Source organism: Hippichthys cyanospilos, chromosome 8 (genome assembly GCF_059441005.1).
Source record: "Hippichthys cyanospilos isolate Australia breed blue-spotted pipefish chromosome 8, RoL_Hcya_1.0, whole genome shotgun sequence".
Lineage (NCBI taxonomy): Eukaryota > Metazoa > Chordata > Actinopteri > Syngnathiformes > Syngnathidae > Hippichthys > Hippichthys cyanospilos.
The window spans coordinates 2,685,086-2,697,249 of NC_142376.1; the positions used below are offsets into that span (position 1 = coordinate 2,685,086).

A 12,164-nucleotide genomic window follows, 5' to 3' on the forward strand; every position below is an offset into this window, starting at 1 on the left:
TTTTTTTAGCTACTAAAAATCACTACCAAGTCTGGACTTGTTCTTCTTCTTAGGTCCAGACTTGACAGTTTCCATTCCTACTGATCACTTTTTTGACAATGCAGGCTCATTCAAATGAGCTTTTTTAAGCTACTAAAAACCACGACCAAATCTGGACTTGGCACGACAGTTTCCATTCCTACTGATCACTTTTTTGACAATGCAGGCTCATTCAGATGAGTTTTTTTTAGCTACTAAAAACCACGATCAAATCTGGACTTGGCTCGCCAGTTTCCATTCCTACTGATCATTTTTTTGACCACGAAAGCTCATTCATTTTTAGTTACTAATAATCTGGACTTGGATCTGAGCGCAGTCTAGACAGTTTTTTCATTCTTGGCATTTGACTCGGACTGGCCGCGGAAATCCAAAATATTTTTTGACTCGACAGAAGCCAAGTATGTTTTTATTCTTGAAAAGAAACAAAAGTTTCCGATTGTTTTGATGATTTCCACGGTGGCCCCGCCGGCTCGCGGCTAGCGCGGACGCTCATTTCCGCAGTTAGCATGACGCCCTCCTGACCGCGCCCGTTAATAATAAGAGAAAACCGCCATTTTTCCTCAAATCACCCTCGACTCTTTTGACCCCCGGCGGATTCGGACTCTCCGGCAACGTTCCCAACACGCGGCGTATCAAAGTCGGCCCCCCGCCGCCGTGTTTACATCTCGGCAAAGCAATTTGTAAGCCCGACACAAACGCGGAGGCCAGAGACAGAAGCTTCTCTTTGTATATCGGGGATAAAGAGAGAAGGCCAGATGGAGCGAGCGAGAGAAAACCAGCGAGGCGGCCGGCGGATAAGAAGCGGGGCCGTATTAGAATTCTCGCCGACTGCCCGCCTCTTGTCTGGCGCCGGCCGCGGCAGAGCCCATAAAACTTTCATAGCTCTGTCAGGATGCTGTGTTTCTGCTGGATTATTTATCAAGTGGCGTGAAGTTGTTTATCGCACACGCGTACGCGCGCGGCTCAGGTATGTTGCCGCTACCCCGAGGACAAGAAGCCTGCGAGGAAGAGAAGTGACACAAGTCTTATTACCGTAGAGAGTTAGCGCTAAAATCGGACGCCGCGTTAGCTTATTGAGCCACGTTAGCCTTGAGATGGGCCTCAAATTTTCAAAGGAGGATGAGACCCCAAAAGGCCGTATTCGCCGTCATAAAGTTCCGGCGCCCGCGAGCTCGGCCGAACACAACCTAGACAAACGTCAGAAGTGTTTTGTGGACAGGCTGAGGCAAAATATCGATTTTTCCGAACGGTAGGAGGAGTCGTTACGCCGCCGGGCCTTGAGCTGCAAAGAATCATGAAGGAATCGTAAAATTTCAGGCTTACCGAGGGAAAATATGCCACCCGCTGGAAGATTGGACAGATTTTGCTTCCGACGTTAGCGGCTAGCGGCACTGGATGCTAGTCGCGTTAGCGGCTAGCTTCACTCTACCGACCCATAACCGATTATTCGATAGAAATTTCATTCCACGCTTTTATTTTGAAGTACATCCCAGCTGGCTTGTCTCATTACAGACGTCCGCAACAGTACGTTGTCCTGAAATCACGTCCAATAGCTAATTAAGGATGCTTAACCCATGTGCGGTGATTTGTACGATCCTTTGATCTTTACATCAGGCATTTCGCATCATTGTAGGAAGGCACAAGGGAGCTGAAATTTCGCCCGGGTGGTGACAACATAGTGTCATCCCTTAGATAAAATAGTGACGTGGAAGAAACCGACCGAAAACCGTTGGAATACTGAATGGGTTAATTTTTTTTTCAGATTCATAATCAGCTGTAACTTGTATACAGTAGGAAAATAAAGTTAACATTCACTTTAACGTTGATTTAAAAGGTATTTTTTCCTAGTTAATGTTACAAAAGATACAATTTTAGGTAGTACTTTGTGCCTTGAGATACCTGTTGCAACGGTGTTGTTTTCAATTAAAGAAGCGAGCAATCTGAACCAACGTCCGATTCCATCCTTGTTGACACTCAAGAATATTACTAAAATGAAGAGATTAGGATGTTTCCAGCTGATTCGATTAAAAGTGGCTTTCAATTAAAAGTAGGGGGCTGTGCGCCCGGGTAATAGAACCCAGAAAGATATTCCCTATGACTCGTTTATTATATTCTGTAAAGAGTGGCGCCAATGTTTGCTGTAGCAACTGTCGTCAAGTCACAACAAAGTCATTAAGCGGTCCTAATGAATCCCTTTATGAGCCAAGAGGGGTCAGGCGCAGCGAGATGGGAGGGGCAAATGTGCCGGCGCCCTCCGGCGCACGGCGGCCTGCGGGCATTTGGTCCTAACGAGTCCATCAATTCAGCCGGACGGGAGTCCCCGCGTTCATTTTCTATTCCGCTTGTCCTCAGGCTTGCGGACGGGCTGGAGCCTAGCCCGCTTGACTTTGGGGCAAAAGTAGGGACGGGAATTGAACGCCGGGCCTCGGTGACAGGATGTTACCTGGAAGTAGATTTCCAGAAATCCTATTTTTGTATTTTCACCAATTTGCGGTTATTTTCTTTCTTCTGCTGACGGGAATTCAAAACGGACAAAAACTGTTCCAAAAGTGAACTCCTTCCAAGGATGACACATCATTGATCTTCAACTGCATTTCCAGTCCATGACGCTCAAGTGTGCGCGGCGGGCGGGCGCGGGCGGGGGAGGGGGGGGGGGGGGGGGGGGGGGCAAGCGTTCAGACGGGAATAGGAACATTATTCCCTCGTTTGAGGCAATAAGGTTAAATAAATGCATAATTTAGTGGCCAAGCACTTCTTCATCGGAACTTAAATACGAACGTGTTCTACCTGCTTGTATTCTGGCAGCAGAAGCCCCCCCCCCCCCCCCCCCCCCCCTTCACCCCCACCCCCACCCCCCGGCCTCATAAAAAATTCATCCTCTCTTCAAGTCGCACTGCACTTTCCTTCCCGCTGCGCCTTTGAATCCCGGAGGTGCGCGCCGGCTTTTCTTCCACCTCCAAATATTCTTTTCTTTTTATTTTCTTTTTCTTTTTGCCACGTCAGCAAAGAGCGGGAAAGGCCTGACTGAATGATGCCGGCGCACGAAACCCGTGCGTCTAACTTTTGTTGTTTGTTAGGTCACCGTCACTTGTGGAAACGCTACCAAAAAGATTCGCATCACAGACTCGACATCTTGTCGACATGTTTACGTTTGGCCTGCCGCTGTGACAAACACGCGACGCCTGCGCATAGGGCAAAAATCAATGCAGCTCTGCTTAACTTCCGTCTTGGAATCGACAAACCAGAGACAATGCTTTGGACAGTGTAGTCAATTTGTATGTGCGTGTGCATGCGCTAACTCATATATATGTATATATATATATATATATATATATATATATATATATATATATATATATATATATATATATATATATATATATATATATATATATATATATATATATATATATATGGTCGTATTTTTTGTGAAAAAAACCTCACTATACATGGTCATTTTTTGTGAAAAAAAGCCTTACTATACATGGTCTTTTTTTCCGAAAAAAGCCTTACTATACGTGGTCATTTTTTGCGAAAAAAGCCTTACTATACGTGGTCATTGTTCGTGAAAAAAGCCTTACTATACGTGGTCATTTTTCGTGAAAAAAGCCTTACTATACGTGGTCATTTTTTGTAAAAAAAAGCCTTACTATACATGGTCGTATTTTTTGTGAAAAAAACCTCACTATACATGGTCATTTTTTGTGAAAAAAAGCCTTACTATACATCGTCTTTTTTTGCGAAAAAAACCTCACTATACATGGTCATTTTTTGTGAAAAAAAGCCTTACTATACATGGTCTTTTTTTCCGAAAAAAGCCTTACTATACGTGGTCATTTTTTGCGAAAAAAGCCTTACTATACGTGGTCATTGTTCGTGAAAAAAGCCTTACTATACGTGGTCATTTTTCGTGAAAAAAGCCTTACTATACGTGGTCATTTTTTGTAAAAAAAAGCCTTACTATACATGGTCGTATTTTTTGTGAAAAAAACCTCACTATACATGGTCATTTTTTGTGAAAAAAAGCCTTACTATACATCGTCTTTTTTTGCGAAAAAAACCTCACTATACATGGTCATTTTTTGTGAAAAAAAGCCTTACTATACATGGTCTTTTTTTGCGAAAAAAGCCTTACTATACGTGGTCATTTTTCGTGAAAAAAAGCCTTACTATACATGGTCGTATTTTTAGTGAAAAAAACCTCACGATACATGGTCATTTTTTGTGAAAAAAAGCCTTACTATACATGGTCTTTTTTTTGCGAAAAAAGCCTTACTATACGTGGTCATTTTTCGTGAAAAAAAGCCTTAGTATACATGGTCGTTTTTGTGAAAAAAGCCTTACATGGTTGTTTTTATGCGAAAAAAGCCTGACTATACATGGTCAATATTTGTTTAAAAAAAGCCTTACTATACGTGGTCATTTTTCGTGAAAAAAAGCCTTACTATACGTGGTCATTTTTTGTGAAAAAAAGCCTTACTATACATGGTCTTTTTTTGTGAAAAAAAAACAACAACAAAAAAACCTTACCTTATGTCACAGCAAATAGTGGGACGGTCCCCCCAGATGACCCCAGGGAAAAGGCTTTGTTTTTGTCAGGTGTGATTGCAATAACATGAGAATTTCCACCTTTTGTTATTTCTTTTTTATTAATCTCAGGAACTTTGATGCACTTGGTTATTTTTTTTTCTGTTTCGGACTAAGCTGTATCCTATATAAACACTGTAAAAAATGAATCAAACAGTTGTTGAAAGTTGATTTATATCGCGTTTTTCTTTAGCTAATGTTAAAAAAAGATCCAGGTTTAGGTATAGCATGTTTATACCTACGGTCAGCATGTCGAGTGGGGGAGGGGCGCAAAACCTTTTCTCTTTGCTGGTAAAATTGAGAGGTAAAAAAAAAAAAAAAAAAAAAAAAAAGCCTTATCCGACACGACATTTGTTACGTCTCAGACACACAAACGGTACAAGGACAGTGGAAATGCGATTTTTTCTTTTTTTTTGTACGATACCATTTTATTCTTTTCATAGGAAACAAATCAGTCACGGAAATGTCTTTCGTTCAGTCCCGGCGCCAAAAGTCTTTTGCCGACGACCGTTTCTCACAGTTACATTCATTTGATCCGAAAGAAAAACAGAAAGCGGAACCCGGCACTTAGAAAACAACCACAAAGAATCGTCACCTTTATCGGCGGAGAACCGGAAAAATTTACAAAGCCGTTCAAACAGTCGTCGTTTCCAAATACTTTGCGTTTTTTTTTTTTTTTTTATTCCTGTGTGTGTTTTCAACTCATAACTCTGGGGAATATTCAAAATACACTTTGTAATGTGGCTCTGCTCTCTCTATAGTTACAAATATGTACATGGGAGTTTGTTTTTCGGCGCCGCCCCCCCGCGGGGCGTAAAAACCCTTCCGTATTCAGATGGAGGTCCCGTGGGAGGCCTCCCCCTCGGGGATGAGGGCCCCCCCCGGCACGGGCTGGTAGGACATGGGCACGGGCGTCTTGAGGGGGCTCTGGCGGAAGAGCCCCCCGTTGGGCGCCCGGTGCTTGCAGCGGATGGACGGCATGGTGGCGCTGCTGAGGGGCAGGGGCAGGGTCCGGCCGGCCGGCAGCGTCCTGCCCGCCCCCCCGCGGCCCTCGCGCAGGAAGGCGCCCACCGAGAGCGGCGGCGGGGGGCCCCGGTACTCCCTGGCCGACAGGACCTCCAGGGACCGGCTGGGCTGCACGCCGCCCACGTCCAGGGCCGAGATCTCCGCCGACTGGCCCGGCAGCTGCTTGTGGGCCAGGTCTTCGTCCAGGAGGCTGTTCAGGCGCTGGTGGACCTGCTCCAGGTTCACCTCCTTGTCCTGTGGGGGAGGGGGGGGGGGGGGGGCGACAGAGAGGGCGGGGGAGCTTAAACCGCTTTCCTTCGTCCGGGAGCTGGGAGTGACCCTCGCCGCCCGATTGGACGGTTTTCTGCGAAATAAAAACCGCCGCTTCGGTCATATCGGGGGGGGGGACTCACTATGCACGATGACTTTTTGGGGAAAAAAAACAAAAACATAAAAACATAAATAAAATAAAATCATGTGCATCATCGTGAAAATAGATGGGTGTTTTTTGCTGAAAAAAAAACAAAAGACTTGACTATACAAATGCCTTACTAAAAAAAATCGTGAAAAAAATACCTTGGAAAAAAAACGGAATAAAACACTTTACTATATAGTAGAGCAACTGCAAAAAAGAAAAACCCAAAAATCGTACTACTTTTTTTTTCCACCATTCAACTCGTCCATTATCTGTCACTGGCCAGCTGGTGCCTATCCCAGCAATCATCGGGCAGTAGGCGGGGGGGGGCAACCCGGACCGGTTTCCCAGCCAATCGCAGGGCACACAGAGACCAACAAGCATTCACGCAGCCAATCACACCTAAGGACAACTTAAGGGTGTCTTTTCTCTGCGGATTCAAACTCGGGACTCTGAACTGTGAGGCGGACGTGCAAACCACGTGACCCCCCCCCCATTCAACCCGCAGCCTACAAAACTGCGGTGCCTCCGGCTCTTGCGGTCATGCAGTGAAGACGCCGACGACAACACGGTGAGATGACAAATGGAGCGGCCAGAATCTTCCCCTGCCCGGCCCCGTGTCCCGCCCACTTTTTTTTTTGGTTTTCTCAAATCGTCCTGACACGGCTAATCACCACGCAGGATTCAGATTTGTTTTGTTTTTTTTCAAGCCGCTCCCGGGTCAAGAGCCTGGCGTGTCGAATCGTCCAAACCGCGACGGCGAGGGACGCTCGCTCGCATATGGAGTCGGACGGGCGGCGGCGGCGGGTCCAGGCTCAGATTCTACATCATCCGCTGGTGCTCACACTTTAGTTTAGGGATCCATGTCAAGCCTTGGTAGTGCGGACGCCTGGTGGACGCAAGTCCCAGCTCTACGTCTTTAAGACTTGAATGGATGAGCTAAAGAGAGTGCGGATGAAGCCGGCCGTGCCAGGTGGGCAAAATACCGGCGCGGCGGCGGCGGCGGTGGCGGCGGGCCGCCCCAACTGCGAATTTTCACTGGGGAGCGCCCGTGTACGGAGATGTCAAAGTCCAGTCCTTGAGGGCCGGTATCCTGGATGTTTTCCCATGCTTCCCGCCCAAACACACCTGGTTCAAATGACTAGGGACTTTTTCAAGCTCCTGCGGAACTCGCTGATGCGCTAGCATAATACCCCGAATATTAGATGCTATTTTTTTCACAAAATTCAAAGCCAAAAGTATGGGTGCGCCCTATAAACGGTAACGTAAAGATTGAGTTGTTTTTGTTTTTTTTTAATTTGAGGATGACGGATCCATCGGCAATGTAAATTGAGTTTTGGGGATTATCTTGAGGACAGAAAATGAGATAATTACAGCGTTATTTTCAATAAAAGAAGCGAGCATTCTCAACCAACGTCCGAGTCCGTCCTTGTTTACACGCAAAATATGACTAAAACCGAGAGAGTCACGTAAAAGTTATGAGCATTGGTAAGCAGCCGAGTGCGCCGGTTAGAGAACGCGGAATGGAATTCCATTTCATCGGTTTATTAATTGCGGTCTTTTTGCATATACGCACCATCGTAAACTTGGCGGAACACGGATGGTGCGCAACTTTGGGTATTTATGCAGGAAAAGGGAAAAAACGATTGCTTGGAGGGCATTCAATGTTACAATGGCGCCGCGTTCACTGACCGCTCACAATGTGGGAAATCTGAACCACACTTAACTCATATATAACTTAAAGAATTTCCAAGGATGAGCTCTAATTAGTTTTGCTGTAGTTTTAAAATGTCTGCCAAACTGTCGGAGCCTAAAATGAAGGGTGCGCGCTAGATTTGGCGCTAATCATTTGAACCAGGCGTTCCGGGGACAGGGACCCGGAAAACACCAAGGGCCGCGGCCCCGGACGCGGCGGGCGAGTCCCCGAGTGACGCCAAAAGGGGGCGGCCCGCCACTCGCGGCGGTCTCGGTAATCGGCGCCGCGGCTCTCCCCCGCGGGCGCGGGAGACCCGCGGCGCCCCCAAGCGCTCTCCCGCCCGGCATGAGGAGGAATGATCACATGACGCGGGGGGGACTCCGATCGGGGGCGCACCTATTACAACTGCGTGTACTGCAGCTCGACTAAATCGGGGCTGGCGTCCGCGCTTGCCGGATCCATAAAGTAGAGTGTGGCAGTGGCGTCTCTGGGCAGGACCGGGGGGCCCGGGGGTCTGGGTCTGGACCGGGGCCTCGGCGGGGCGGGGGGAGCGGCGGCGCCGGCGCCGCCGGGTCCCGGGCCGGACGGGTTGCCGTCGGTCACCTCTTTGGGCTCCTTCCGCCGGCACTGGTTGCTGTTCCACCAGGTCTCCAGGGCGGCCACCAGCAGGGCCAGCAGCAGCCCCGCCGCCAGGATGCAGAAGACCCCGGCGAAACTGTGCAGGTGCAGCGCCCGGCCCTCCGTCTGGGCGTCGGCGTGGCTCTGCAGGTCGCAGCGGCCCTTCTTGGGCCACCACTTCTGCTTCAGGATGTCCAGGTCGCCCTTTTCCTGAAGTTCCAGAATCCTGAGGGCGCGGGCCAAAAGAGGTTCTCACAAAAACTTCTGCGGCTCGGCGTTTTCTTTGGGAGATCTTTCGTTTTCGTTTTTTTTCCCCCGCCTGGACGCTGACGTTTTTAAACGATTTTAATCTACGTGACGGCGTCGAGGGTTTGTCGGAAAAGGTTTTCGGTTCGGCGAGCTGAATCGGATCGGGGCCGCGGGAACCATCTTCACTCGGAGTTGCTGTTTGTCTAGCGGAATAGCGCGCAAAATGAGACGAGATCTGGAGGTGACAAACGCGGAAAAAAATGGACACTTTTATAATGCGCAACTTTATCGAGGACAGCGTCATTTTTCTCGTTTTTCCAACTTCCTTGTTCGACTGAAAAGGTTTTTGGGCCGATTTTTTGGGCCGATTCAGCAAGACCAAAATGGTCTGTTTGATTGCAGATAAAGGTACTGGATTGCGCAAAATGTACCTACCATGAGCTAGGAACAATGACTATCGCCCCCTATGGCATTGGGGGTAGTACTACATCGACACATGCAGAGAAGGTACAAAGTTGTTTATTGTGGGCCACGGCGGCCCAAAGAAAGTTTTTAATCATGTGCAAAATGTTCCGGACAATAATTTAGTTAAAATATAATTGAATGTAAACGTATTCATATTTTGCGCAAAAAAAATAGCTATTAAGTAGTTGACTATTTCGAATCAAAACTTTTAGCTAATTTTCCAAATCGCTAATTTTCATAGCATGTTTGGTCTATGGATTTTTAATTTTTTGTCCAATCAGAAATCAGATAGGATAGGTTGCCAAGCAAATTTCACTTTCTCGCTGCTCCACTTCTATTGATTGGTTTATTTACTTGAAGCTAATCCGAATAATTTAGCTAATAAGATAAGCTAATTTTGATGTGATTTAAATATCATGTGGTTAAAACCGCGATTAATTGTAGAAATGTAAAAATATCCCGACGAGCCGCAAAACAAAATGACACGAATTAAAAAATGATAAATTATAAAAAAACACGGGTCCTCGAAAAAGGCGTAAGCGTAGGATGGATGCGGCCGCGTCGCGGAGAAGAAGGACGACCGAGACGTGGCCTTGAATCTTATGCGCCGAGATTTTTCAACACTTTTTCCGCAAGGACTGGCCCATAAATATACCAGCATAATCCTGCACATTTATTCTCGGGCAAAAAAAAAACAAAAAAAAAAACTATACGCAGTCGCAGAACCTTCGACACGGAGTCGTTTATACACTCCATTCATTTCCTCGCAAGTGATGCGTTTAAGAGCTCACCTGGTTGGCTATCATGTTTCACGGCTCGGATTTCGAATGCACGTGGTTTCATCTTTTATATTGTTATTGTATGCATTTAAAAAAAGAAAAAAAGCCATAGGTACAGAGGAAGAAGCAGGGAATTGATCATGCATCCAATTTGCTTACGATCTTCCTCAAGATTTAAATTAAACAAACATGCAAAAATCCCGTAAAAATAATTATTGAATTCATTGAATGTTCCAAGAAAATATACGTTCATCAAATTTTGATTTTAGTAGGTTCAATTTCATTATATGAAAAGACTATATACTAGAATGGTTTAACCCAACTTGACCCGTGCCACCTCTCGTTACCTGTCGACTTATGAGGACTCTTAAAATGAATGTTGAATATATATATATATATATATATATATATATATTTATTTATTTATTTTTTGGGGAGACCAGGTCTGACACTTGATAATTTTTGTGGACAAATATTTATTTAGTTATTTATTTTTGAGAACAGTTCTGACACTTTATATTGATTTTTTTTTGTGGACAAATATTTGTTAAAAATGAAGTTAATGATTCATTTTTCTGAACGGATATCTACTGTAATCCCAAAAGAGGACACTTTATGTTGAATATTTTTCTGTGGACAAATATTCATTCACAGTTTTTTTTATTTTTGAGAACAGGTCTAACACTTTTTTTTTGTGGACATATTTAAAAATATTGAAGTTATTTCTTTTTGATAACAGATCTCTTCTATGATCCAAAAGATACAATACAATACAACTGAGGTTTAAAAAGTTCCTAAGTTTAATAAATCAGACACTGATGACATGTTTTAAGTCTTTTTTTTCTTTCTTTGAATCCCCCAAAACGCTCTGCGATGGTTAGAATATTTCACTGAAAAAAGGTTTGCGAACCGCTGGTCTAACCCTTGAAAAACGTAAAAATCCGTCTTTGGCATTGAAGGAGTTCACTTGAATTGTAAAAGTATTTTAGGTTTTCCCTCTTGTTTTGCACTATGACGGGACATCTATTGGACTTCGATGATTAGCCGCGCTTGTCATTTGAAGAGAAGGTTTTCTTGGTTGTTGTCAAAAGCGCACGTTAGCTTCGCGGCGGACTCCAAATTGCTTTGAATGAACGGCTGCGCGGTTGCTAGGCAACAGGAGCAACCTCAAAGCAGGAGCGAGCGCTCTCCTCCGAGAAAAGCCCAGCGCATCTCCCCTTTTTCCCCTGCCTTCAAACGCCTCCTTTTGCTTTTCACACGCACCGTTCTCATACTTTTTTTTTTTTTTAATAATGAACGACATAAAAAAACATTCATTTGTGAGCTCATGAGTTGCAGAAAATCAGACGTCGCTCCCGACTTTAGCACGTGACCCAAGTCAATCACAAAAATGTCATTTTAATAATATTTAGTTCCACTTTTTTTTTTTTTTTTTTTTCCCCCAAGTGTTTGGCTAAAAAAAGGTCTAAGAAAATGGCTACAGGATGAATTAAGCACAGAAGTACTTGAGTAACAAATTAATCGGTTACTTTAAGTTCTTAATTTAGGTCATTATGATTAAAATTAATTACTTGAAGCCAGTTAGTACTTTGGTAATCAATTACTTTATCTAATGAAGCTCAGGTAATTGAATACTTATTACTGATTAATTTTAGTATATATTTTAGTATTTATATTTTATAAATATTATAAATTACATTTGATCATTTTAATAATTTAAAAATAACGCGTAACCACTGTAATACTTCTTTGGTACTTACCCAAAATAATAAATTACTTTAGTACTGAATTACTTACTAATGTAATAAATTACTTTAGTGCTTGATTCAATCAGCACCAGCCATTTTTAGACTTTTCCTTATGTAATTAAGTTTAAATGTAATTTATTACTTTAGGCTGTTAGTACCAGCCATTTTTAGACTCTCGTTTAGCCGAAGACTTAAAAAAATAAAAAATAAAAAAAATAAGAACCTCGGCCTGAATGTGTGGATTAAAAAAAACAACAACCCAAAAAAAGGTAAAAATACGAAGTAGAAAGAAGTAGACCAGCGCCTGACGAATGGCGGACCATAAATCCAAAATTGTGGATAACGGCGGTGTGGTTTGCGTGTCGCGGAGTACATACTTCTGAGAGAAGAGGTCTCTGTAAGGGCTGCCGTGCTGCAGAGCCACTCCGTAACCCCGAGTGCTGAGGCTGTTGCCGGCCACGGTCAGCGTGCAGTCGTCGTCGGTGAGGGCGGCGTATTCCACCACCGCCATGTCCCACAGGAAGGCGTACGACTCTCGCTTAGCCTGCGTTGACGACAGCGGG

General features: G+C 44.6%; 1 protein-coding gene across 2 annotated transcripts in view; it reads right to left on the reverse strand.

The window, feature by feature from the left end:
• Positions 1–4,696: 4,696 nt before the first annotated feature.
• Positions 4,697–12,164, reverse strand: part of grid1a (glutamate receptor, ionotropic, delta 1a) — a 275,198-nt gene continuing 267,730 nt past the window's right edge. The window contains exons 14-16 of one of the 2 annotated variants that reach the window (XM_088421868.1): positions 11,979–12,145; positions 8,346–8,586; positions 4,697–5,886 (exon numbers count right to left, since the gene is read on the reverse strand). In XM_088421868.1, coding sequence (XP_088277994.1) covers positions 5,458–5,886; positions 8,346–8,586; positions 11,979–12,145 — 837 coding nt within the window. In that variant the 3' untranslated portion in view covers positions 4,697–5,457. Of the gene's footprint in view, positions 5,887–8,138; positions 8,587–11,978; positions 12,146–12,164 lie in introns of both variants that reach the window. The other variant, XM_088421869.1, reaches the window with a different exon arrangement.